The sequence below is a fragment of the Heterocephalus glaber genome, unplaced genomic scaffold (assembly GCF_053883595.1).
Source record: "Heterocephalus glaber isolate CG9 unplaced genomic scaffold, H.glaber_assembly_v1.0 deba00001608, whole genome shotgun sequence".
In the NCBI taxonomy this organism is placed as follows: domain Eukaryota; kingdom Metazoa; phylum Chordata; class Mammalia; order Rodentia; family Bathyergidae; genus Heterocephalus; species Heterocephalus glaber.
In genome coordinates this window covers 9,505,776-9,532,426 of record NW_028258379.1, presented here as the reverse complement: position 1 = coordinate 9,532,426, position 26,651 = coordinate 9,505,776, and the positions used below count along the sequence as shown (strand labels likewise).

Below are 26,651 nucleotides of genomic sequence, written 5' to 3'. Positions count from 1 at the left end.
ATCTTTTTTATTATTTGTATATTAATTGGTACATTTTAGGTATACGGTACATTTACATTTATCATTGGGTGTTTGTACCTGAACATGATGTATCTTGGTTCTTATTTTTTCTCCCATCACCTATGCGCCCTTCACCCCCTCCACCCTTCCCTATTTACATAGACTTTGTTTCCTTTTTTTTTTTTAAAAAAAAACCATTGATTCTTTTCTTGCCTTCTTCCATTTTTTTTCCTACCAGGCAAACTCCTAATCATCTGTAAGACTCCATCTCAAATATCATCTCTTCTATGAAGCATTCTCTGATTGCTTCATGAACAACCAGCTTCCTCTCCCATGTTTCTTGAGAGGTCACCTGGTTTTTAGGTGTCTGTTTTCCATATTGGGTCTCGACGTGAGGACATTGACATATTTTCTTCTGGCACACAATGCTTTTGTTTTAATGTGTGTGTGCGTGTGCAATTCACCTTCTGGGTATATACCAAAAAGAACTGAAAGCAAGAACAGACATTTGTATACCCAAGTACAGGGCTGCATGATTCACATTAGCCAAAAGGTGGAAGCAACCCAAGTGTGTCCATCAATAGAAAAACCATCCATCCGTCATCCCTGACACATGCCACAATACAGATTAACCTGAAAGACATTATGCTAAGTGAGATAACCCAATCATAAAGGGACAAATACTGCATGATTCCACGTCCATGTGATACTCACAGTAGTCAAAATCACAAAGACAAGAAGTAATATGGTGATCCTCAGAGGCTTGAAGGAAGGGAATCTGGGAACTTTGCATTTAATGAGTAGAGTTTCATTTTGGGAAGATGGAGAGTTCTGGGGATGATGGTGGTGATGGTTGTAAGACAAGGTGAATATACTTAATGCCACTGAAATGTAAACTCAACATAATTACAATTGTAAGTTTTATGTTAGGTATATTTTGCCACATATACTTTCCTTTGTGTGAAAAATGTGCTATGGCATAGGCGTGCAGTTGCTGGCCAGCCCTCCCAGTGGGTTGCTGTGGCCATCTCTTACCTCTGGGGCTGCTGATCCATCCAAGGCTAGAGAGTACTTATCCTACTTCCAGATATTTCCAGGGAAGGGAGCCCATTACATTATTAGGCAATCTTTTCCAGTGTCTCAAAACCTCAGACATTCTTGGTACCAGACCTTTCCTGAGGCACCTGAATTGATTTTCCTTGGTCAGTAAGTGCTTTGTCAGGCCCTTAACACTTCATACTCTCAGAGGCCCTCACTGCCCCATGTCCAGAACAGATCTTTTGGTGCCCAGTAACAGCCTGATGAGTGGGCTTTGGGGGCTCCAGAGAGGCCTCCTCTCATGCTTGCTCTTCATCAGCATGATGGAGAAGCAAGATGGGGCTTGGATTCCTAAGCAAAGCCTGGGGTTTCGGGGGCCCCAGAAGGTGATGGAGTCCACTGTCTCTTCCCTCATGTGGGATGTGGTCTGTTGGACAGAAGAGCTTTATCTTCTTTTTTTTTTTTTGGTACAAGGGATTGAACTCGGGTCCTTGTGCTTGCGCAGCAGGTGGCGAAACCGCTGAGCTAAATCCCCAGCCCTATCCTCTTGGATCTACACCAGAAGGCCTCTTGTTAACAGACAAGTACCACAAGGCCCAGGACAGGGCTAGCATGTCACTGCATCACGTCCCTAGACTCTCATATGACCAGAGACCTCATGATATATTAATCAGCTGCTTGAAAGGTGCATATGGCAGGCGTGTTCTCTGCACCCTGGAAGATACTAACTTTGTCAGCTTTGAAACATCAAAAGGCTCCCAGGGAACAGGCTGAGAGAGACACATCACTGGGCTTCCTTTGACCACAGGCTTGCGCAGCCATGGCCTGACTCAGCGGAAACTGGTGTGGAGCTCGGAGGTTGTGGGGACTTCTGCACTGTGAGGACCTGCTCTTGGCCCCCTTCTGGGCAAAAGGAGGGAGAATCTAAACAGTGGTCCACACTTAGTACCTCAGATGTCACTGCTGCCACAAAGGCAAATCTGTGTGGGGGTGGGCACTTGTGACCTCCTCCCGTATGACCCGGGGGGTCAACAATGTCACTGGTGTTCACACACTGAGTCTGTCACCCCAGGCCCATGTTGACAGGCCTGATCCCAAGTTCTGGGTTATAGGAAAGACTTGGCCTCAAGCAGGGCCTGGGCCCTCAGGAAGACAACAGGCCTCAGGTACTTCATGCACGATAAGTCAGGTGAGGCTCCATAGTTCTCCATACTGGGGCTCCATATTCACTAGATGATAGACACCAGCATTAATGTTAGTACAGTTTGTGCGTTATAAGATGGCCTTGGGCCTTTCTCTCTCCCAATCAGCTAGAATGTCTGACATAGTGAATTCCAGATACCCTTGTGGAATTTTCATTACGATCAGGTTGCTAAGGAACTATCCTCTATCTATAAGCATTTTGGAAACACTAACATCAGCAGAGGGTTTTTTGCAGCATGTGTGGGTTTTTAAAAATGTATTTATTACTCTTTCTTCTCCTACCCATCCTGGCTCACCCTCTAAGGAGCTGGCTGGCATCAGGAAACTCCAGAAAGAAGGAAGAAGGAATGCAGAAGGAATGGAAAAGTTTTCCCAGGCTTCACATGCAGACAGAGGTTGTGTCTATATTGTTTGCCAGTGAATTCCCAAGGCTTTGTGTGGCAGGCAGACAGAGGTTTGGATTAATGTAGTCATTGCTGTACACCAAGGTTCGGGTTAGTGACAGCCCACATACTAGACAGTGGCCCCATAAGATCATGCTGGAGGTAAAAAATTTCTGTCACCTAATGACATTATAGTCATTGTAAAATGTAGTGCATACAACATATTACTCACGTTTGTGATGCTGGTCTAAACAAACCTACTATGCAGCCAGTCATGTAACTACACAACTACATATAGTACATAACACTTGATAATGCAAATAAATGACTGTGCTACTGGTTATGTATTCTAGTCTACCTATATTGTATGGGTTCTTTTTCTTTCTTTAGGATTTTTTTTTTTGTCCATTGTTTAGTTTATTTTCCTTTTTTCTTTTTTGGTACCAGGTAGTGAACCCAGGGCCTCATGCTTATTGGGCAGATACTGTACCACTGATCTACATCCCCAGCTTTTTTTTTTTTCAGTGTGCTGGGGGTTGAACCCAGGGCCTTATGCATGTTAGTGTAGGCAAGCACTCTACCACTGAGCCCTACATGTTATGTTTTCTCATTATTTTAAAGTGCATTCTTTCTGCCTATAAAATGGTACACTGTGTTACACCAGCAGCAGCCTCGTGTAGCTTGTGTCTACTGTGTGCCTTGATTGCATTGAAAGGACACACTGAGTTGTAATCCCCTGCACTCTAGAGGGCTGCAGCAGGAGGATCACAAGTTGGAGCCCAGCTTGTACAACAGCAACTTAGTGAGACTTTATCTCAAAAAAAAAAAGGGGCTAGGGACATAGCTCAGTGCTAAGACCCTGGGCTCAATCCCTAGTACTGCCAAAAAGAAAAAAGAAGGAAGAAAAAGAAAAAAAGGCCATACCAAGTGACTGACTGAGTGACCGACCTGTATTATCCAGGTTTGTGCAAGTTCACTTTGTGATGCTCACACAAGGACAGTGTAACCTAATGATGTATTCCCCGGAGCATATTCCTATTCTTAAGCCACAAAAGACTATAGCTGATAAATCCTGAAGTGAGGAAAAATGGTCACAGCGAGTTCACTGGAGTTGCATGAAATTCCACAGCAAATCTGTGAGGCAGCCAGGAGGGGAATGTGCCCTCCAGGAGCAGGCGGATCTCTGCAGAAAGCCATGCCAGCCTCTTTCTAAGAGTCCTTCTGGTGGCACTGGTGGCCCTGAGCTCTCCAGGAGAAGGCAGAGCCAGGGCAGGGCGGGCCCTGAGGTTCTGGACTGGCTTTGGGACTGGGCTTCAGATAGGACCCAAGGCATCAAAAGGCTGAGGAGAGCCCTGGTTTTGGTAAATCTGGGCCTTTCTGTAGCCATGGGCGGAGGCACTGGCTTGGCCCTTGGCTGAGAGGGGAGCTCAGGGCTAGGGCTCAAGTCCCTGGAGGCACCCCTGGAAAAGCCCTTCTCCCAGCTGCTCCTGCTAGGACAGATCCAGAGAGCCTGGAAGCAAGAGGGATAGTGCGTCTCCCTTGCTTCCCCTAACAGGCCCCCATTCTTTCTTAAGGAGAGGGCTTCCTGTTACTTTTCAGCCAGTTGGGGACAGAAAGCCCCTTCCAGCTCTGATTGGATCAAAATAGCAGGAAGTAAAGTATGACTTTCCAGGAACACTCTGGACTTGGAACCCCTTCCCCTTGAGTCTTGGACTGGAGAATCAGAGGACTGGGAGGATGGGAGAGTGACTAACTGGAGAAGACATTTTGCTGTGTCTCAGTTTCTTCACCAGGAGTCGGACGTCCAGGGCTTTGGAAGGTTCATCCAGGAAAACACCTGCAGTTATAGGCAGCTCTGACCAAGCTGTCCTTCCCAGCCCCCGCTTGGGAGACTGCTTTGGAGCAGAACATCCCTCCACCCACTCTCCTTCGTCTGTGGCCCAAACACCGCTGCCAGGGCTGAGCGTGAGATGATGTCCATTTTGCTGAGGCCATCGGAAAAGTTTAGGACAAAGCAGGCTTGGCTTCTGGCTGATATCTGTGGCCTCTGCTGGTCTCATGTGACGTTCTTGGGGAAGTCGTGCGCTTAAGGGCCACCGAAGGACTAGTTCAGTAGTTTGAGCCTTTCCTGTTAATTTCCCCTCATCCCTCCATGCTGCCTTCTTCCCACTGTCTCTTACTGGTCCTGCCTGTCCCAGCACCCGGCACCATGGAGCTGCAAGGACTCTGGTTTGTCCCATGAAGTCAGCTGCCTTCAAGCCTGGTGGGCTCCATGGCTGTGAACAGTTGGAAGGTTTTCTTTTAAAGACAAGTTGGGGAGAAGGTTAGAGAGCCCTGAGAAGCTACGCCTGTTTCTTCTTTATTTTTCTTTCCCCTCTGGGGCTGAGAGACCAGTTTTTTTTACAGTACATTTTTGCAGGCCCCATTTTTTTTCTAACAGAAAAAAAAAATAACAGGCATATTTTGGGCGATTACTCAACTGGGGTCCTTTGTGACAGGATATGCAGCTGCGTGACTAATGGAGCTGGCTTTCTCCTGGCTTCCTTCCCCTTTCAGAGCTCTTGTTTACTGCCCTATACAAAAAAAAAAAAAAGCCATAAGCTACAGATTTTTATACATTAAAAAAAGCCTTGTGAGATACTCAAAGGCAGTAAATCCTTTGGATATTCCCTTTCAGGGCTGCAAACTCCCCACCCTCTCTCACTCCTCTTTTAAACGCTTGAGCTCTTGACTCACACCATGTGAATCTTCTCTCCCACCCCCATGGCCTTGCTTTCCTCTGAACATATGTCCAACAGATCGTGTATGCGCGCAAGGCAGGGTGGGGGAGAGAGGCGAGAAGCAGGAGAAGGAAGCAGGATGGGAACCATATTTACGGTGCTTAACTCAGCAATTGCTAAAGGGAGGAATAATGGCTTCCAGGGGTGCAGGGCCTTTTTTCCAGAGCTTTTGTGTTTCCATAGTCTATGTCAATTTTGTGGTGTAAGCAAAAGTTATTGGAAAACATGGAACCAGCTTAATGAGTAAGGGTATGTTCTAAACAGGGAGGAACTGTCTGTCTCTTTAGAGGGGAAATCCAAATTGGCTAGCTTTGCAATTCTGAATCCATGGGCTTCCCAGAGAACTTTTGGAAGGGACTGTCTCTGGTTTATAGTGTCCAACAACTGGAATTGGCCTTTCTGTTTTTCTAGAGATCAAATGACTTTTAATTTCAAAAGGTATCTAGTCTGTGGGTAGGAAAACAAGCTAGCTAGTCAGGTTTAATAGAGATAGATTGGTGCAGAGAGAGGACAGGATTGGTGGCCTGGTGGTGGGTTTGAGTGTCAGATGTGAATTGGATAGAACAGGGCATGTGATGCCTGCAGGTCTTGGTGGCTCGGATGGTGTCCCTGCCTTCCAGGCTGCTGGTAAGAAGAGTGAGATGACAGAAGCACAGGCATGGCAGGAGTTGTGAAGCAGTTTGCTGTGATCCCATCTTTCTAACTCTTCTTCATCTAAAGGGCAGGTCTGTGCTCCCGAGGGAAGACACAGGCTGGGTATCTGAGAGCCACGATGTCCACTGAGAAAGACAACAGTGGCCAGGTCATGTTGTCTCACGGATGCTTGGGAGGCTGGTATTGCCTCAACTTTGCCTGCTCCCTTACATTGCCCAGGGGGCCTCAGGATTATAACTGATCACAGTCTTCTCCTACTCAGGAAACTCCCTGTTTGACCCACACTGGCAAAAGGGACCACTTACCCTATCTTGCCTGTCCTTTCTTCTGTGCTAACTCCTCCTGTGCACACGTGTCCTGGGAGTGAACACTGGACACGACATAGCAGCTATAAACCCAGCATTTTCAGGGGACATTGTTCGGAGGCCCTCTTTCCTCCTATTCCACTTCCTCCTCTTCTACATTAAAGTTTGCTCATAGTCATTTTTTATAAGGTTGCACTTATACTTGGCTCCTCCCAAAGTCTCCACTGATTAAGAGCACCCTAAGCAGGCACACGAAGCCCTCCAGCCAGCTTTAGCAGCTATCTCCTCTCACTCCCCATAGGTGCAAAGGCCCTTGATAAAGGGCCTTGGCTTTATTTCACCAGAGGGTGAACTGAGGCACCAGACAGGAAACTAAATGGTCAGAGTTTACACAACAAGTCAGTATCATAGACTGAAATAGAAACCCCAAAGCCTGATTCCAGTTTGCCTGGAGTTTTAGGAGGCATCTTAGCTTGAATATCCCAGAATAGCTTCTCCTAGGCTGACCAACTAACTGTGAAGTGATGTGTTGTAAGGGTTATTTTTTGCCTTGGCTTAACTCATAAAACAACACCCCAAACTCCCAAATCAGCCTAAGAAAGTCCATTCCTTACAATGTCACAATGTCAACTCCTTGCCAAGTTTAACCCTAGTATATTACATCATGGATGCCTTCAGGCCTCATTCTCAGCTCACGTCGATGCTCAAGTATCTGAATTGAGTTCAGAAGTCACGGTTTATTGAAGGAAACAGATCATTAAGTCAGACCACCGACATTGCTTATGTGGGGAAGCTGAGCATTAGCGAATGTTCTCTTCACTGGTGTGGACCTGGACTAGCAGCAGCTGGTTAGTGAAGGGTGTGGACTTCTGATGGAGCAGGGCCCCTCAGGGCTGATGGGAAGAGGGTCAGGGCAGTGGTTTGTCTCAGATGGCTCATGAAAGTTGATTGTTAAGTTTTCAGGTATTTTGGAAAGTGGTTGTTAAACACGACAATTATTAAAAATTAAATGATATAAATTCATAACTAAATGAGACATTAAAAACAAAGGCATAGGGCCGGGGATTTAGCTCAGTGGTTTCACCACCTGCCTTGCACGCGCAAGGACCTGAGTTCGAACCCCGTATACCAAAAGAAACCCAAAAAACAAAGGTCATAAATGCTAAAAACAGATCACATCCTAACTATTGTACCACAGTTTACTACACTCTATTTTCTTGAATTATATGCCTACCATATACAGATACATGCAGTTGCAATACCACGGTGAACCTTTGCCCAGTTCCACACATGGTGACATCATATTGGTAGTGTGAAATCAACCATGGTAGGAATATTTACACCACAGAAATTGGTGCACTGTGGTTTCAGGGCTTGATTTTTGTTTTGTTGATCATCTAAACTTAAAGCGATAGAGAAAATATTAATAAAGTACGTTAAATATAAATGTGTGCTGTGTCTGGGGCAGTGACATTGTGAATAACTCAAAATATTGAGGTAATGTTTTTCCAGTTTTCAAAAACTGTTACTCAATTTGTAAAGAAGTGCTCACACTATGGGAAAATTAATATAGTTCTAAAATACAGTCGTGCATAGCTTGATGGAGAGATAGTCTCAGAAATGTGTTGTTAGATGTGTAAACAGCACAGAGTGTACTTAAACTAAGATGATTATGGAGTCACTACATGATATAATTTTTTATATTATTAATCTCATTTTATTATATGGAAACAGGTACAGAGAGATTAAGTAATTTACTTAAGGTCATAAAGCTAAGTAATTTACAAAACCTGGTTATGAACCCAGAAATATCAGGTTGATTTTAACAACACTACAGCTGGAATCTAAAGTCTTTGTATAAAAACTTCTAAGTTGATATAAAGGAAAAAGAGAAATGAAGACAATGATTAGTAGAATAGAAAGCAGAAGGAGAAACATAATAAAAGACAATTAGGGGCCAGGGATTTAGCTCAGTGGTTCTACTGCCTTACAAGCGGAAGTCCCCGAGTTCAATCCCTGGTACCAAAAACAAACAAACAAACAAACAAACAAACAAGACAACTGGGAAAAAATAAGATGTTTGAAATTCTCTCAATCATTGCAATAAGTGTAAGTGGACTGGTTTCCCCAAATAAAATAGGAAATACAATCTTATAAGATCATGGTCACATATTTAGTCCATTGTTGACCAAATCATTGCTATGTAGCCCCTGCCTGGACATTTTTGTTGTTTTGCTTTCCTCTTACTCATTTATTGCAAATGAAATTGTCAACCAACACTCATACCTGGTTCACAGCTGGAGAGCCAGGGTTAACATTTACCAGCTCACTACTGAAAAAGAGTATTAGGACCCACTTCCTTGGGGCTCCAGAAGGAAGATCATTAGGGAGTATCTACAATTCAGTAGGAAGGAGCCTGCCTGAGGGACAGCCACACAGAGGAGATACTAACTGTTGAGAAGAATCAACACAGAAGACAGGATTGACAGCCAGCAGCAACTTCCATCAGGAGGGAAATGTGGAGAATAAGCCAGATTTGCCTACCGACCACACCACTGGGGCACACAAAATCTCTCCTAAGTTCAAGGAGAGGGTCAATATTGTATATTCACAATGCCTTGAAATTCTAACCGCTTTTCCTCCACATAAACTCATATGATCACCAGAACAGAACTGCAAGCCATCACTATCTTAAGTTGGAGGTAGAAAATTGGTCAAGACGTAGCTGGAGGAGGTGGGAAAAACCCATGTGCAGATGAGATCCTACCAGCCTGGCAGGGGACACTGCAGAGGGGCTGTGTAGTCTAACACTGATTCAAGAGTATCTGGCTGAGGCTTTGGGGCTGTCACCATGCAGCCCTAGCCGGATCTAGGAGCCTCTAGAATGTCACCAATGCTTTTGTGTGTGGATGGTTTCCAACCTGCCACAAAACAATTACCGGTGTGCCCGAGCATGTAGGAAATAGAAAGGGGAAGGCATAGAAAGGGGAGGACACTGAGGCAGAAGCCATGGCAAGAATAAAGGCCACAGGGATTTCACAAGATATGTGGCTCAGAAACAAGAAGGAACAATAGAGCAGATGGAGAGGGCCACGTAATTTTTTGCCCATGAAGATAGTTGTGGTTTCCTCACAGGAGACAAGCTTTCAAGGGGGATTGCAAGGAGAGGAGCTTGGTGAAGGGGCAGAGGAGACACCAAGGACACGTGTGAAAGTGTGAAGTCCAACGGGAGGGGGACAGGGCAGGTGAATTGGAGCCACTGGAGGACACACCAAGTTTATTCGGCCTCCAGGTAGGGCTGGAGGCCATCAATCATGAGGCAAACACACAGCAGGCCCACTCTGAGTCCCGAGGCAGCAGTGTCACCTGAATTGGTTCCACAGGGCAAGCCTGATTTAGGCCCAACATGTCTCCATTTTGTTTGACATTTTAAATGCCCTGGGTGCTCAAGACAGTAGGATACACTTGTGGATAGACCCAGAAGGAGGCCAGGAGATTTGGTTTGAGTTTCTAGAAGTCATTTTCTGGCTTTGGCCTCGGTTTCCTCATGTGTGACACAAGGAGGAGTGTGCATATCTCCTCTGCTGAACCATTGTCAAGACTGAATGAGGTGAAACCTCACAAGCTGCTTTGTTATTAACCTCCGGGGCCTTCCAAGGACCACTCAGTCTAACAGGCCCCTGGCCTGGTGTGGCTCCAGGAGAAGAGCACAGCTTCTCTGCTCAGTTCTGACCTCCTGCTGGCCTGCCTGCTCTGGAGACGGGCCCTGGCTGCTCGGCAGGGAGGCTTGTCTTCCAGTCAGTGCAGTTTGTGAATGGTGGCCTGCAAAGGATGCTAGCTGCTTTGCTTGAGAGCCACCGGAGCGAGACAAAGGGTGCCTTCCCTGGCTGCATTCCTCAGCAGGGGCTCACTGTGCCTGGCAGGTGCAGACAAGCACGCTTCCCTGACTGCTGGCTCTGCCCAGCCCTGAGCAAGCAGGTGCACATCCCACTCTCCCGCAGCCACCTCTGCAACTGCCGAGAGCCACACAGCCCCACTGGCCCAGGCCTCAGTTCCTAAAGCTTTGGAGGGGAGCCACAGGGGACATCTTAGGAAGCTCTTGAGGATGGTTGTAAATTCCTGAGCCCAGCTGCATTCTCAAACCAAACACAGCTGCTTACCTTGTTCCAGCTCAGAATGTTTGCTGCCCCACCATCACTTACTCTGAAGGTATAGAAGCACCAGCCTCCAGTGGTGGGGGTTCTGGCTTCCATCTGCTAGCTATGTGACCCTGGTTATCCACTTTAACCTCTTTGTATCTAGGTTCTCTCATTTCTGTAATGATTATCATAGTTGCACCTACTTGCTAAGTTGTTACATATAAAGTATGAACCATGCACTTGAGTTATGAATTAACACAAATGCAGGAGCTTGTAGTGTACGCATAAAATACTTAACCAGCTCCTGGAACATAGTAAGAATATTAAAAGTGATAAATGATAGTATTGATAATAGGTATTATTATCCATTTACCATCTCAATTATCATTGTGGTCCCGTTTTATTTAACTTTCTCACCGTAAGTCTGGCCCTTTCTGACCTAGCTTAGCTACTACCACCAACATGCCAAGACTCATGAAAGCAAGTGTGGAAGAGATGCTGTGTGAAGCAGGTGTGGATGGAGGGATAAGAGAGGATGTGAGCCAGGTATGGCGGCTCATTCCTATAAATCGCAGCACTCTGGGAAGCTGAGGCAGGAGGATCACAAGTTTGAGCCCAGCCTGGGGAACTTAATAAGACTCTGTCTCAAAATAGGACATTAAAAAATAGGTCTGGGGCCTGCCTCGCAAGCACAGGGTCCTGAGCTCAATCTCCTGTACCAAAAACTAAAAAAGTCTGGGGATGTCACTCAGGGCAAAGGTCCTAGGTTCAATCCCAAGTACTGAAAAAAAAGTGTCAGTGGGGACCCTCAAAGCTGAGTAGTGTGTTCCACAGTCCCTGGAGGGTCCTGTCCACAGCAAATGAGCCATAGACTGGCAGAGCCTGATATAACCACAGGGAGGGGAAAGAGAGATGCATGGTGTAAGGTGTTCCTCAGAGTAGCCAGGCATGCTTATAAGATGAAACACCACTCCCAGTACTATTTCTGTACAATTGGATGTATTATTTATGTAGAATCAATGAGAAGGGCACACAGCAAATGAAAGGGCTGCTTTTGGGATGGTGATGATTTACGAGACTTCAATCTTTTTCTTTTGGCTCATAGATATTTTCTAATTTTCCTGTACTATTAATATATGTTACCTTACAATAGAAATTAAGAGAAAAAGTCGATGATTTCTTGTATTTTGTATAAAATTTTTAGTTAAATAGATTCACAAATAAGTATATATAAAAAAGCTATATTCCTCTTCCCTTGTATAATTATATATTACATACATACAAGGTAATACAAAATTTTATATATATGTATATGCATAATGTATTAGAATATATATGACTATTCATAGAGAAATACTGAAAAGAAATACAACAAAATATTATCAATAGCTTTCTGGTTGTGTTTTTCTGTATTTTCCAAGTTTTTTGCATTGAGCATTTATTTTTGTAATGAGGAGAAAAACTGTGTGCAGATGTATGTGTAGGCATGAATACGTATGTGCATGGATTTCTGTGCATGTGCACGTTCATGTGTGTGTGCTTTACTCTGTGCGCTTTCTCTGGAGAAAAACGTGTTCAACTATAGCTCATTATTTTTGTTTGTTTCGCTGGTACAGATTAGCTCTCTGTTTTTCTTAACATGAAAATGGGCATAATTTTTTTCCTGTTATCAACAGCTTCTAAAAGCTGGGGTCAGGCCAGGGATTTAGCTCAGTGGTTCCACCACCTGACTCGCAAGTGCAAGGACCCGAGTTCAATCCCTGGTACCAAAAAAACCCCCCAAAAAACAAAAAAGCTGGGGTCAGGCCCTATCATCATTGCAGGCTTTGGTGTGTGTGCAAGCTCTGCCAGGCCTGGCTAGGGCATAGAAATGGTCAGCACAGTTGGGGAAACTACGGATGAACATCTAGAGGCGTTTACATGCAGCAAACAAAAACAACCCAGGAGAGAATGTTCTGGACTTAATTCTCTCGAGTGAGGAGCATGTCTCGTAGGTGCTGCCTGTCATCGGGATGAGTGGGAGGTTAATCAGGAGCACTGTTCACAGTGCAAAGCGACAGCAAGGTAATGACCCAAACACCCTCACATGGGAGTGCAAAGATGGCATCCTGGCTATCCGTGCCCCACGGGAGATGAACATGATGATCTCATGGTTATTTTCCATCCCGTATGATCCATGGGATGACACTTGTGTAGATGTTTGTAATTTGTTCTTTGGCTGATATTTTCTAGATGGCTCTGAAGGAAAACAGTGATTTTCCCTTTTTTTCCTGGGCCATATAAATAGCAAAGTTTTAGGTTCCCACCCTGTGTCTGATTTGTCTCAGTCACTATCATCCAGCATGAAGAAGAGTTTAGAAGAAAGAAGGTTTTCCAGGGGCGCCTTTGCACTTGGCAGAACCTCTGAGCTAAGGTTGGTCCACCTGTGGGTGGACTGCAACTCACTGTCCCTACTTTAGCCCCATTGCCTGCGGACTTCTCAGAGGGTAGAACAGCCTCTGTCTCTGCCTAGAATTTTGAAATTCTCTGATGGAAGTTTTGGTGTCATGGCACATATCATCTGGAGGTGCCAGAATGTTTTCCACTCATCACAAATCACCCTTCCACAAAGCAGTTTTCAAATCTTTCCCTAACATGAGTAAGGATTGAGAAACAATAGAGGATTCCTGGTTTTGTCCAAATTACACAGAAAGTTCCAGGGCCTCCAGGAGGGAAGGATGGGGAGGAGAATAAAAACAAAATGTTTGGGTCTCAGGATGTCTAGCTTAAAATATTAGCCTCTGGGATTCACTGAGTCTATAAATACCATTCTCATCACCTAGAGTTGTAAAGCTAGCATTGTTTAGCCCTTCTGGCTTTGCATTTATGGTCTTGTTTGATTGTAGGACACTGTTCCACCAACCACTACCTTCCCCGGGCCTCTGTGTGATTCTAGGGCCATCAGGAGATTGCCTAGAAAGGAAAACTTGTTATACCACTGCCCTCATGAAGGGACCATCTGTGTCCACTCGGTGTCATTAAACATTTCTCTAGTTCTTCCTTGCTAGCCATCTTTTTGGTCACTTACATTCCTTTTTAGACCAACAATAAGTATTGTCGAAGGCCCTAGTTGTTAAAAGAACTACAGAGATGTTGTCACATATAAAGAATTCTGGGACAAGGTTAGGGAAACACAGATTTGTTAGAGACAAAGGCCAACACATCTGCAATGAAGAATATATAAGATAGTCTTCAATAAATAACTGAACTGTACGGATTTGACAAAAGTGTGGTGAGTGGAGGAGAGGTCATTTAGGCTCCAGGCCCCCAGAAGTTTGCTGCGGAGGGGATGAATTTGAAGGGAGGACAGGACTGAAGCAGGACCTCTCAGAAGATGAGCAAAATATAGAGGGAAGGAATTGAGCAAGGACAAAGCAAGGATAAAGCAGGATACAGAGTGGGTTTTTAGATTTGTCCAAGGTACAACCATGTGGAGGAAAGGCATGGGGAGGTAGTGTACACTATGGGGTGGTGGTGGGTTTTAAAGTTGCTTTCTTGCTGTATGTTCTCATGTGCTATTTTCTTGATAATGATGTGTTGCCAGCAATGGCTTGTCCAAAAATCTGACATTTGCCTTGGGCATCTTCCTCCTGGCTCGTTCCTCACATTGGCCCACCAAGTGTAAGTTTCGAAGCAAACTGGCCACCCCACCATGGGTAGTTTGCCAAGTTATGATAAGTACCCCAGGCTGGCTCTCCCTTGGCAGGGAATTTCATTTACCAACAGATCTGGACCGGGAAGAGGACGGATCAAGTGGTTGGACTGTGTCTCCCAGACTATCATCTTGGGAGGGCCAGTGGCAGACGCTTGGAGCTGGCCAGCATCAGGGTGCAATCTGGTAGCCACAGAAGAAACCCTTGTCCTTGGAGAGTCTGAGAGCCCAAAGACACCTGCTTGGCTTGGCTCGCCTTGGCTGGTAGTGTTTCCAGCAGAGATGAGCAGGAGATGGGAGGGTGGTTGAGAGCTAGCAGTGATGAGGAAGAAAGGATCTTCAGTGCAGAAATGAGATATTTATGATCCCCTATCTGTAAATGCACAAGTTCTGAGCTTAGACCATGTTGCTGGTAAATGTAATCAAATTTTGGCACTGTTGCCCGGAGCCCTCCAATGCATGATAAGGGTGGAATAAACCTGACAGAAAGGATGATTGAAAGGGGCCAATGGCCAGGGGGCAAAGCTGGAGCTTATAATGAGACAGAGGACGTGAGGGGTCAGGACGTGAGAAGAAAAGCCATTACTGGGGATAGCTAGGGACTGGGGACTTCCAGAGATGGGAACTATGTAGCCGTTCTTTGGCTCTTTCCATGTCAGTACTCCTGGCCTACTGCCCTAAATATGGATTCATGAGACCAAGAATCAAGCACAAGGGGAGAAGCTGAAATGCCCCATAAAGAAAGACTTACTCCCACCAACAGAGCTGCAGCAGGGGGGCTCTGCCACTCCTCCAAGCTTCATAACCGTGACCTTTTTACTCAAAGACTGTCCATCTGTCCAGCCATTCCGCCAAGCCCTGGAGCCCCATGCTGATTTCCCTTGGAAGAGCCCCAGTTTCCAGGGTGACCTCAGCAACAGCAGGGCCCACGGATGGCTCCAGTTCCAAACTTCCTGTCACTAGGAAGGGTCTTCTTGGTCCATGGAAGTTACAATAACACAGTTGCTGTTTCTGAGCAAGAACCCTCAATAAAGTCATTGGGATGGTTCTCTCGGCAGCATGTCTAATCTTTTCTGGCTGCCTTTCTGAGTATTGGGCTCCCAATCCATTTCGGTTTCTCTCTTCTTTGACTCATTCTGAGCACACACCCCCATTCCCCCTTAGTGCCTGATCCCACCAGCAGGCAGACAATTCAGAATTAGCCGTGGTCATGGTTGTCCAAACTGACAGGGAAACTGAGGCACAGCAGGCCACAGGGCCTTGTCCCGCCTCCCACAGTGACCCAGCTGCACAGCTGCCAGCAAGTCCCAGGGTTCTGGCTGGGACTTTAACTCTGGAGCTCTTAGGGAAGGCTGAGGCCATGTGAACTGTTTCAAAGCTTTTACTGGGCCCCACTTGGCTACAAATGTCAGGACTGTGTGGCAAATGGGATTGTGGTGGGGGTGCAATGGGAGTGGGAAGTGTGCATGTGTGCGCATGCACGCTTTTGTGTGCAGGTGGTGGGTTTGATAGTGGTGTTTGAAATCCTCCCGTGCCTGGAATTTGACAAGCAGAGAATAGAGAAAGACCAGAAAACCCAAAATAATGGGGGAAAGAGAACAAAGAGCTTTCCTGAAGCCATGGTGCAAGCTGTGGGCAAAATGTCTTCCTGTTTCTCATCCAGAGTCCCTGCCCCCAGGCCCAGGAGGCTGCCTGGCTGGACTGGTTTGGCTGGTCCACAGCCACTGCCGGTCCACAGTCCACAGGCTGGACTTCTGCTCCCAAATCCTCCTGCAACCTGATGCCTCCCTGGGTGCTGCCTTTGAACTCTGGAGAGGGGGGTGGAGGAGGCAGGGGGCCAGTGAGGGTTTCAGACACTTTCTAGGTGCCCCAGGGGACCTACATACTTCCTATGTAAAGTTCAGTCTGTCTGCAATTAGACTTCTCTTCTTTGCTTATTTCCGGAGAGATTAAAAATAGCAAAATCAGCTTAATCTGGGACTCTCTGAGATCAACAAGGCCACTGTTTCCATCAGTATGAAAATACCAAGCTGTCCCACCCACAGTCATGGGTCACGCCACGAGGCAGGCCCGGCAGGGTTTCTGCAATGCAGAAACTTTAAGATGTATGCATCCTCAACAGATCCGACTCTGTTTCTGGACCCCAGCAAGGGTACCTTCTTTTCAACTTCAACTAAAAGAGAAGGAAGGTATCCAGCACTGTCTCAGGCCCCAAACTCTCTTTGTCCTTCCTTCTGGATAAGGTTAGGTCCCAGGCCCTGTTGGTCCCAAGTAGCACTCTGCCCTCAGCTTCTGGAGTTTTCTCTGAGGATGTTCTTTAGGGCTTAGGGATGATGACCCAGATCAGAGCCTCTGATGATGTTTGCTTATGTACAGAGGTAGAGATAGGGTTAGGGGAGGGATAGAGACGGACAGAGACAGGAACAGGGACAGAGACAGGGATGAAGACAGACCTGACAGAGAGGGAGAGAGAGAGAGAGAGAGAGAGAAAGAGAATCTAATCCTATTGGTTTTATTTCTCTGGGGGAACCTAGACTAATACACTAAGGGTGGGGAGAAAAGCAGGTTACATTAAAGTCATTCTATGATTAATAGACATTTTTATTTATTCATAGGGAAAGGGAGTAAATTATAGAGAAATATAAATTTGTTGGGAGTTTCACTATAGCAGCAACATTTATTATAGTAAATACATAGAGTGAGGTGTTCCAAAGCCTAAGCTCCGTATGAATGGGCTGATCTTTCAGCAATTTCGGTTGTGAAAAAGGGGCGTTGGTGGTGGAACTTCCTGTCTAGAGTTTCTCCTCTTCCTTTCTGAGGACCTCCTGGTGCTGCTCCCGCCCTTTAAAAGAGATGATATGCTTCTGCCTGTGTACCTGAGCTGGCCTGTCTCCTTCCTTTTAGTTCCATTTAAACTACAGAGGTACTTTTGAACAGCTTCTGTATATAAGGGCTCTCTGGTTACCAAGGACGGAAAATCTACCTCTAACTGCTTTAGCAAAAGGGAAATGCAATGGAAAGATCCAGAGTCAGAGCTAGCAGCAGACACAACAGTATTCAGGACTAAAATAATATGTCACCAGGACTTGGTTACTCTCCGTCTCTCTACCTTACTCTCTGCTATGCTGGCTTTAGACTAAGAGTTCACATTCTAGAAAAAAGGACAACAGTTATAGGCTTTATACAGCCCAGTTAGGAGACTTAAAGCCAAAGGATGAGTATCCTTTAGAGAAGTCCCAGGGAAAACCTCAAGGAATCTCATTGGCTGTGATTGATCTGATGTCCATTCCTGAACCAATCACTGTGCCCAAGAGAATGAGACAGCCTGATTGGTTTAGGCCTGGATCATTTACTTCACCCCAAATTGGGGTGAGGTTGTTGAACTGAATCTCACAGGGCACAGGGGACAGCATGGGACTCCGCAAGAAGAATCTGGGGCATGGGAACCAGAAGAGAGTGGGCAAGTGCTGAGCAGTTAAGAATTACAAACAAGAAAACCTAAACATTCGTAATCCATTCATTTGTGGAAAACATGTCTGGGGCTGTGCTAGTGGGAGGTTGGCCCACCCCGTCCTGACTGCCCCAGGCTCCCTGTTCATATGTGCTTGGTAACTGCCACTGCTGGGGTGACAGAGTTTCGTTGTATAGTGTTCTTTCTCCAATTCTTCTAACGCCCAGCTCTTTTACCAGCATATTCCACCCAGAACCTGACTATAGACAACAGATGGAAATGGGGAAGGGAGTATATTTCTTACAAAGCTGATGTTTCCATTTCACACATGTGACTAGTAAGGAACTTGGCCAGGAATAACTCTCTCTTCAGTTTGCAAAGCTTGGCCAAGACCATAAATCAATGAATGAAGCTCTAACCTCATCTTTTAACTTAAAACTTGGTTTCCATCGGTCCAGTGTCTTGCCTGGGTAACAGAGCAACAGAGGAGCTGGACACTGAGTGACCAGTGTTGCATTCCATTGGGATGGCCCCCAGGCTGCATGGAGGTCATGTTCCCATGGCGTGGACCTTGGGGCAATGTGGGGTCAAGCTGAACCCTTGCGCTTGGGCCCTCACTCACTTCTCTTTGTTATTTTGCCAATGCAGCCTTAAAAGTCATGGAAACATCTCTGGTTTTCGAACTTAAAGGATGCTGGCAACAGAGGCCAGAGAGTGAAGGGTCACATAGGACTGCGCGGAAGGATAGATGTGTCTGGGTAAGTAGATGCTTTTCCTTGGTGCAGTCCTGAAAGGGACGGAAGGGCCAGAAGGAGCATGGAAAGGCTTAAGTTCTCAGGAGAGAGAAGCAGAAGAGAGAAGCAGGAGTGGAGGCATTGGCAGAAGAGGCGGGAGGAGGGAGTTTGTGCAGGATGACATTCAGGATGCTTCATCGTGCGTTTCCATTAGGATAGACATCCAGAGGCTCGCCACGCTTCTGACACAGGAGATGGAGGATAATATGGCATCAGATGGCCCAGAGGATGCGTTGGCACCTTGATATTTCAATAGGCTCAGTAGTAAAGGTGAGGGCTGGAGTAGCAAAGAAGCAGACCAACCCAATGTGATCAAACGCAAGCAAGACAGAGGAGGTAGGTGACTCAATGGCAACTGATGTACTGGGCTGAGAAAACAGGGCATCATTCTCATTCCCAACAGGGATAGCTGTATTCCTCCATCTTGGTAGAATTTTCAACTTTCACAGGGCCTAGATCTTTGGGGAACCTTAGTTTGCCCTAAGCCAGCTAAAAATAGTTGGGTGAAATGTGACTGACCAGAGACTCTTTGACCTCTTCAGATTTAGCTTTTGGACCAAGTTAAGAGACTCTCCTCTGAGCCTTATTTTGGAAAGAACATCAATGGGGGTGGGGAAGGAGGTGGGAGAAGCTGTGTAAGGGCAGGCTAAAGGGCTCTGTGTTCTTTAGGTTAAACAAGAACCATTCTTTGAGTTGGGAGACTTTCAGATCATGCAGAAAAGCAGTAGGAAAGGGGAGCAGACTCCTAGGATATTCTTTGCTATAAATTTCTCTCGAAAATAAGAAATAAAACTGGATGCTTCTCTAACCAATAAAACAACAACAACAACACTTCTCTTGCTCCTGTAGACTGTGGGCAGATTTCCTGATGTCTAAATTCTCTGGTAGTCATAGCCAAACTTTGTAGTGTATTGCTAGGATGTTCTAGCAGCAAAAAAATGCCCTCAATGATTAGATTTTCTCTGAATAATAATCATAATAACTCTCATTTATTAAGTCCTTACAATGCCCCTGTTTCAAAGTAGTGTTGTGGAAATATAACCTCATCAAATCCTGACAATAAACTTGTGAAGAGTGGTTACTGCTCTCATGTTACAGAAGAGAAAGTAGAAGCTCAGAGAACTTCTATAGCCCTAACTAGAAAGAGGGGAAGATTGAATTCTGTCTTGGTCAGTGAGACCACAAATCTGTGCACCTAACTTCTCTGTGGTTCTCATCAGCACATCTATTCCCCCTCATGCTGAGCACTGTTGGGCTTATCCTTGGGAAGCCTGACTCAAATTATTAGTGCATCTGTCAGCATCCTGGCAGGAACGTGATGGCACCTCCATATGCGGGTAAGTGAGAAGGACTTAAAAATGGGATTGCTTATAATTTCTGGACAAGGTTAAAGGAAACTAACAAGGCATGATGAGGTCCTCCAGGGTGGGCAGGGGTGAAGAGCTTGAGGGCAAGGGTGGAAAAGCAGGAAGAGCCACTCAGCAGGGGCTGTGGCCTTGGATGGAGGGGCCCATCCAAGCAGAGCCAAGCAGAGCCAAGCAGAGGGGCACAGCCAAGCAGAGGGCTAGTGCAACCAAGGGAATAAGTATTTTGACTGGGTCCTGTCCCTCCATGTTTTTGGTGCCTCCCATTGGCTGAGCAAAATTGAAGCCAGAGCTTGCGGGGGCCCAGCAATGCAGCACACAAGGTCAGCCTCCCAGGCACAGTGCACGGGAAGAAGGATGGAGAGGGCATCTGTTCTAGGGGATGAATGCACCTGTCCAGAGTAACGAATTAACATGTCCAGCTGTCTGAGTGCTTCTGGTTTGGGGTTCAGGGATACTCACTTCCATCTACAGGCAAATGGATGGCTTCTGAAGACTTAAGAAAGAAATTATTGATCATTTAGGAATCAGCACAGATTCACCAAACAATACTACTGGTACTGTACTTAAAAAAAAAATGGATGAGATTCTTAATTTAGGGCCCATTGCAGTAGGCAGCACAACAAGGACCTTGAGAACAATGAGGGCTGGGAGACAGCATAACAGGAGTGGCTGGGCATTGCTAAGTGACTGGACCTAAAGCTGCAGATAGATGGAGGGTCCCATCAGTACCCAGAGCTCTTCCATGACCTTCACTTTCAGCACCACCACCAGAGACTGAGAAGAACCGTCAGAGGTCAGTCTTACCCATTGCTGCAGCAGGAGTGGCTCCTACCTTGGATAACAGAACTAGAATTCCCAGACAGCCTAACAATTCGGACTAATGGTGGTTGAATGTAACATGATGACACATGATAGGGTTAAACTTACACCTGGGATGTTGACCCTGCACCAAAAGGAACGATAGTGCTCAGGACAGGGCAGTGGCGAGTATCTATGGAAAACTTGATGTGAATCTGCATGCACAATTACCAGGAAAATTGGCACGATCTTAGGTGACATGAGTTGAAAAATGATTTCAAGGGACAGTTAAAGAGGAGCCTTGAGGATGAGAAAACTTTTTGTGGACTCTTTACTGGTCTGTTCCACCTAGAATGCTATCATGTCTTTTCTTTCTTTCTTTCTTTCTTTCTTTCTTTCTTTCTTTCTTTCTTTCTTTCTTTCTTTCTTTCTTTCTTTCTTTCTTCCTTTCTTTTCTTCCTTCCTCTCTTTCTTTCTCTGTCTCTCTTTCATTCCTTTCTCTTTCTTATTACTTTCTTGTTGCTGTTCTTGTTGCTCTGGGGATGACATTTATAACTTCATTGACCTGATCTACATCCTCAGCCCTTTAAGATTCTGAGACAGAATCTTGCTAATTTGCTCTTATGGCTTGTATCTAGGTGCCCCCCAATGCCTCATGCACTCATCCGTGGGGGTTTTTGGAGGTGGCTGGATGGAGAGTGTGTGAATGCAGTTTGGGGATGTTGAATATGGATTAAGGGTGTGATAACTAAATTAGTCCACTGACTGGTTTAGCATAGTTCTGGGTGTGGATAATGGGAAGGGCCATCTGGGTGTGGGTGACACCACCAAAAAGGCTTGTAGCCTGATGGGATAAAAGGGAAAGGAAGGCTCACTGCTGCTGTTTGCTTCTTGTAACCTCCTGCTTAGCCTGTCATCGACTGTTTCTCCTCTGCCATGCTGCCCTGCCTTGGAGCCAGCTGACCATGGCCTGAAACTTCTTGTTTTTTTTTTGTACCGGGGATCGAACTCGGGTCCTTGAGCTTGCACAGCAGGTGGCGAAACCACTGAGCTAAATCCCCCACCCTGGCCTGAAACTTGTACAGACTGTGAGCTTAAATAAATCTTTCCTCCTTTAACTTTGGGTGTCATTTTGTCTCAGCAATGAGAAAAACTAAGACAATTGCTCATGTTGATCTTGAACTTCTGATTCTTCTGCCTCAGCCTCTGGAGTGGCTGGGATTACTGGCATGAACCCCTGCACCTGGCTCCACATTACTTTTAAAGGAGAATCAAAGAGAAATTGGATTAAGCTGGGAATGGTGGTACACAACTATAATCCCAGAACTCTGGGAGCCTGAGACAGGATTACAAGTTTGAGCCCAGCCTGAGCAACTTAGTGAAACCTTGTCTCAAGCTAAAATGGCTAGGGATGTAACTTAGTGAGGGGGCCCTGAGTTCAGTCCACAGTGCTGAAAAAAATAAGAAGGCAAAGAAATTGGACCACATCTGGGGTGAGGCATGGGGACCAGTGAGGGAGCCTGAGAGTGTGTGTGTCACATAGGAACATATGAAGGAAAAGCAGAAGAGATAAATAAGACAGAAGGCGAGTGAGAGAGGTCTTTGAGTATGTCAAAGGTCATTGTTTGGCAGAGCCTGTCCATGTAGAGCACAGCCAGTAAGGTAAGTGCAGAGCCAGTGGGTGACAACTAATGGGACCTGGCTGGAGCTCCCCTGGGGGGCAGCCAGAGTACAGGGGAGTTGGCCAGTGCTCTCTGAGAAGAGTCCCAGCCAAGGGCTGGTGGTGAGTAGCTTTGGGCATCAAATGCACAGAGGGCTACATGGCCTCAAAGGTCTCTGTTGAATCTAAATGCCCATAAGTAGCACTTGCACACTGTACCTGCTTCACACTAACAATTCATTGGCCATGGTATTGGTGGGGGAGCACACCCAGTCTTCAATACACATGGACCCTTGGACATACAGGACAGGGCATTCCTCTTCAAGTGACCTTTGGGAATCTTGGCACATGCAGACTGCCCTATGTAGTGGAGAAGCCTAGGCCATAGAGCCAGGCAGGTCTGGGTTTGAATCTCCTTCAGCTGCTCTGGCTGTGCAACCTAGACCAGTCACTTCCACTTGGCATCTTCAGCTCTTTGGTGCAGACTTTGTGGGGGATGGTTGGGGATCCTGTCATCAGGGGGCTGTCTGTCCCATCTATAGCGTGTTGTCATGGACGTGTGGGAAGCCTGGGGCTACCACAATTGGTTTTCTTTCCATTCTCTTCCTTACATGGAGCTCAAACTTGTGGCCATTTCTAGGAAATCTTGGGCAACAGAGGCTTCATGGGTCCTTGTGTGAAATCTCTGCCTCTCTTTCCTTTTAAAATGTTGCTGAATGTCAGGGCTGCGTGTCACTCCTTCCTGAATGGCTGTTCTTCCTCCACAGCTTGCAGCTCTACTCATGCCACTCACTCACTAACTTCCCCTTAGAGACCCCATAGGCAATCTGGCAGCAGTGGGAGTCAGTGACTGAGGAGAGGCTGGTTGCAGTAGAGTGGCTGTTCTTTCCCTGCAGGAAGGAAGCCCCCTGTCTCTGAGGTCCTGATTTTGCAGAGTGCTCAGGGTGTGGCGCTGGGTGAGAAGTCTTCTAGTTTTGGAATTCACTACCATCCTGAAGCCAGCTACTTTTCCTCTCCACTTTTCAAGTTTCAGCCCAAATGCCACTTTCTCTGGGATCCACCACCTGGCTTCTCCTAGACACTTTATGCCCCACAGCCAACCACCATTAAGGGTGGGTCCCAGTTCTTATGTCCTGTTTGCCAACCACAGGGAATTTGCTTGAGGACTGGGACGAGGATCTGATTCTCTGAATCCAGGTGGATGTTCAGCTCCATTTTGGGGACACAGTAGGCACCCAGTAAAAGCTTGCCATTGGGTTCTTTTCATCCTCTCACATCCCTTTGTTAAGTCAAGAGTGGTAAGAATAAACACCAAGTTAGCATTTATTCATTGACCAACATTTTGTAATGTTGAACGTGGAGACGTCTGACTTCTGGACTTATTCCTTGACCCACTGTAGATGTGCTCCTCTACCTCCTTCAGCCCAAGATTCTTTCTCCTCCTGGTGCAACTAAATCTAATTCCCATTTAGGATGTCACCCCTCTAGGTTGTCAGGGTAGAAAGGACCTCTCCCCTAGTCTTGCTACAGCTCTGTTGGCAGCAGGCTAAGGATTCCTCTAGAGCCTGCCTAGCCTCTGGAGAGTGGGTACCATGTTAACAGGGGCCCCAGCTGCAGCTCCCCGTGGGTGAGCTCCCAGGTAGGGGAGGCTGTTTGGGGCAACCACCCACTCCAGGGCTGGTCTGCTTCATCAGACCCTCCTTTCAAAGACATCCTGGGCAGTGACCCTCCGCCTGACCCTGTGCAGTGACTTGAAGTTGCCCACATATGCAGGGCAGGAGGGACCCTGCTGAGGTCCTGTTTCCTGCCCTCTGCAGCCCAGATTTCAAAGTTGTAGATTCCCTCCTCCTCTTCCTCCTCCTCCTCCTCTCCTCCTCTTGCCTGCCTCCCACCTTCCTCTCCTCCCCAACATTCTTTGCTTGTTTATATTGCAGAAAACATCTGTGAAAGTAAATGACTGGGATAAAAGATCTTGGCAAAGGGCTACTTTTCTTTGGGTGGCTTAAATGGGGGCAGATGCAGACTTCACCCCCACCCGCGCCTTCCCCAGTGGGACTCCCTCCCCCTGCTCCAGAGCAGAGGAACAGTGCCCAGTGGAGGCAGACAGAAGGTGGGCCAGGCGGCCCTGGTCCCCAGGCAGGAGAGATTGGTTTTCCAGTGGAACCGGCTGGCCTGAAGGAAAAGGCTCCAGGAGGGTGGAGCGGAGGGAAAGAAGAGCTGTGTGCATCTGTAGCTGGCTCTGCAGTCCCCGGCTCCCTTTACTCTCTGCTCCACCCTGGCTCCACGCTGAAGGCTTGTTATGGAAGAGAGGTCAGCCCACGGCCTTCCTTCTCTCTTACTCCTCTCTCCCGAGTGGCTGTGCGATGCAGGGCATTCCAGCCTGGGGTTCGTGTCCTTTCTCCCACCTCAAAGGAGCTGTATGGTTTTAGACAAGTTAGTGACTTCTCTGGGCTTCAATTTCTCCATCTGTAAAATGGAAATGATGACATCTACTTCACAGAGCTGTGGCGAGGATGAAATGATATAGCAAGGCAGGCTCCACACAAAACATGGCCCTTAGTGGTGATGAGGATGGGGGTGGGCGGTGGCGATGGTCCAGTGGGGTGGCATAGGAGGGAGGGAGAGAGCCCATTCGAGTCTCTGTGCGGCTCTCTGAACCTTAATCTTCCACTCCGCTCATGGGGTCTTGTTGTAGAGGGATTGTGAGCTACGTAGTGAGGACATGTGTGCTGGAGAGGAAGAGGTGATGCAGAAACCAAGCTTCACCATGCTTGGCACTGAGAGGGGTGCTTTACTCTGTGCCTTTTGGCTCTCCCAGCACTTGGCAGCTCTCCCTCCTGGCCATGGTCACCAGAGGAGGAGGCCATGACCCTCATCTTCCAGATGAGCCCCTGGCGCTGTGTCCCCTGAGGACAGAGCTGTGAGTGCTGGCTGGGGCTGAGCGCCCGGAGCTGGGTTCCTGGTCAGGCCATGCCCCTGACTTGGTATGGGAGCCCCAGAGTTTGCAAGAGCCTGGCTCAGAGGCCCCCACAGAGCAAGGCAGGGGACTGGGCAACCTGGCCCAGACCAGCCTTTGCGTCTTAGTCTGGCTCTTCTTGGAAAAGCCAGGGCCAGATCTTAAGGGAACATTGGTACATGGGACCATGGCAAAGTAGCGGTCATTTGGGAGGATAAAGGGTGGATTCTCACCAGGATGGAACATGAGACAGATAAATTATGACTCTGGAGGAAGAAAAGTTGGCACCTGGACAGCAGATTAGGAGGGAACCTCCTTGCAGCCACCTCATTGTACAGTGGGTCCACCAGGCTTGCCAACTGAGGTGGGAGCATTTTCTAGTGCAGGATTACTCTGGGGGCCAAGGAGTGGAGGACTCAAGCCTGATGGCCTGTGCTGAGGCTCCAGACCTGCACTGTCAAGTCTTCCCTGTGCTGAGGAGAGGAGACTTTCCCTGAGCACAGGCTCCCTCAGCTAAGGTGGAGGAAGAAAGAGGCTGTGGGTGCATCCTCCTTCCAACTGCAGTAGCCTGCACCCCCAGACTGACCTCTGCTGGGGCTGTGCCTAGCTGAGGCCGTGGTGGCAGGATGAGCTGTAAGCTCTCCTCAGTGCCTGTGAACTGGACTCCTGGGGCTTGGTGCCAGCTACACAGAAGCCTGGGCCCCCACCATGCTCGCTGAGTGTTATTATTTAACTATACGTTTAATCATGGGGACACTGGGTCCCATGGGGTGGAGCAGCACACCCCAGTCACAGTTACAAGCATGTGTTGCAGAGTCAGGCAGAGAACCTGGGTCTACCATGGCCTCAAAGCCGCAGCAACCCTTCTCCACCAGAGCCGCCCTGTCCAGTAAGATGTCACTCGCCACCCCAGCTATTTAAACTTAACTCAATTAAAAGTTCATTTTTTAGTCACACTAGCTACATTTCAGGGCTCAATAGCCAGCTGCCTGTGGCTAGCCAGTGGCTGTCCTGTGGGGCATGGAACATTCCGTCACTGCAGAAAGTGCTTTTAGCATGGGGACTAGGCTGTGCTGAGGCTCCATCATGCTTTCAAATGCTGTTTAAATCCTTTCACTCAGCTGCAAACTCATCCAGTTGCCAGATATCTACTCTTTCTCCCCTCCCCCAGTCCACCCAAAGGATGAGGGTGTCTCTGTGTGATTATTTATCCTGTTTTGTGAATGGGAAACTGAACAGCAGAAGGGGTGAGTGAGCCATGGTGGCTGGGAGCCGGGACCTCAGGCCTGTCCTCCCTGCCATGTGGCATCTTCCCAGGTGGGTCGGAGCAGAATCAGAACTCAGCTAGGGGGCGGGGGGTCTTGGGTCCTGACTCACTCACCCACTGAGGCAGGCCCAAAGGTCACCCGGCCAGCCTGCAGCGCCTTTTCAA

At 47.2% G+C, this 26,651-nt stretch overlaps 1 protein-coding gene across 1 annotated transcript in view; it reads right to left on the bottom strand.

Moving 5' to 3' along the window:
- Positions 1-5,077: 5,077 nt before the first annotated feature.
- The window catches only part of Rad51b (RAD51 paralog B), an 828,064-nt gene continuing 806,490 nt past the window's right edge, over positions 5,078-26,651 (bottom strand). Inside the window, exon 11 of the mRNA XM_087195305.1 lies at positions 5,078-5,197. Within this exon, the coding sequence (XP_087051431.1) occupies positions 5,190-5,197 (8 nt within the window). The 3' untranslated portion in view covers positions 5,078-5,189. The remainder of the gene's footprint in view (positions 5,198-26,651) is intronic.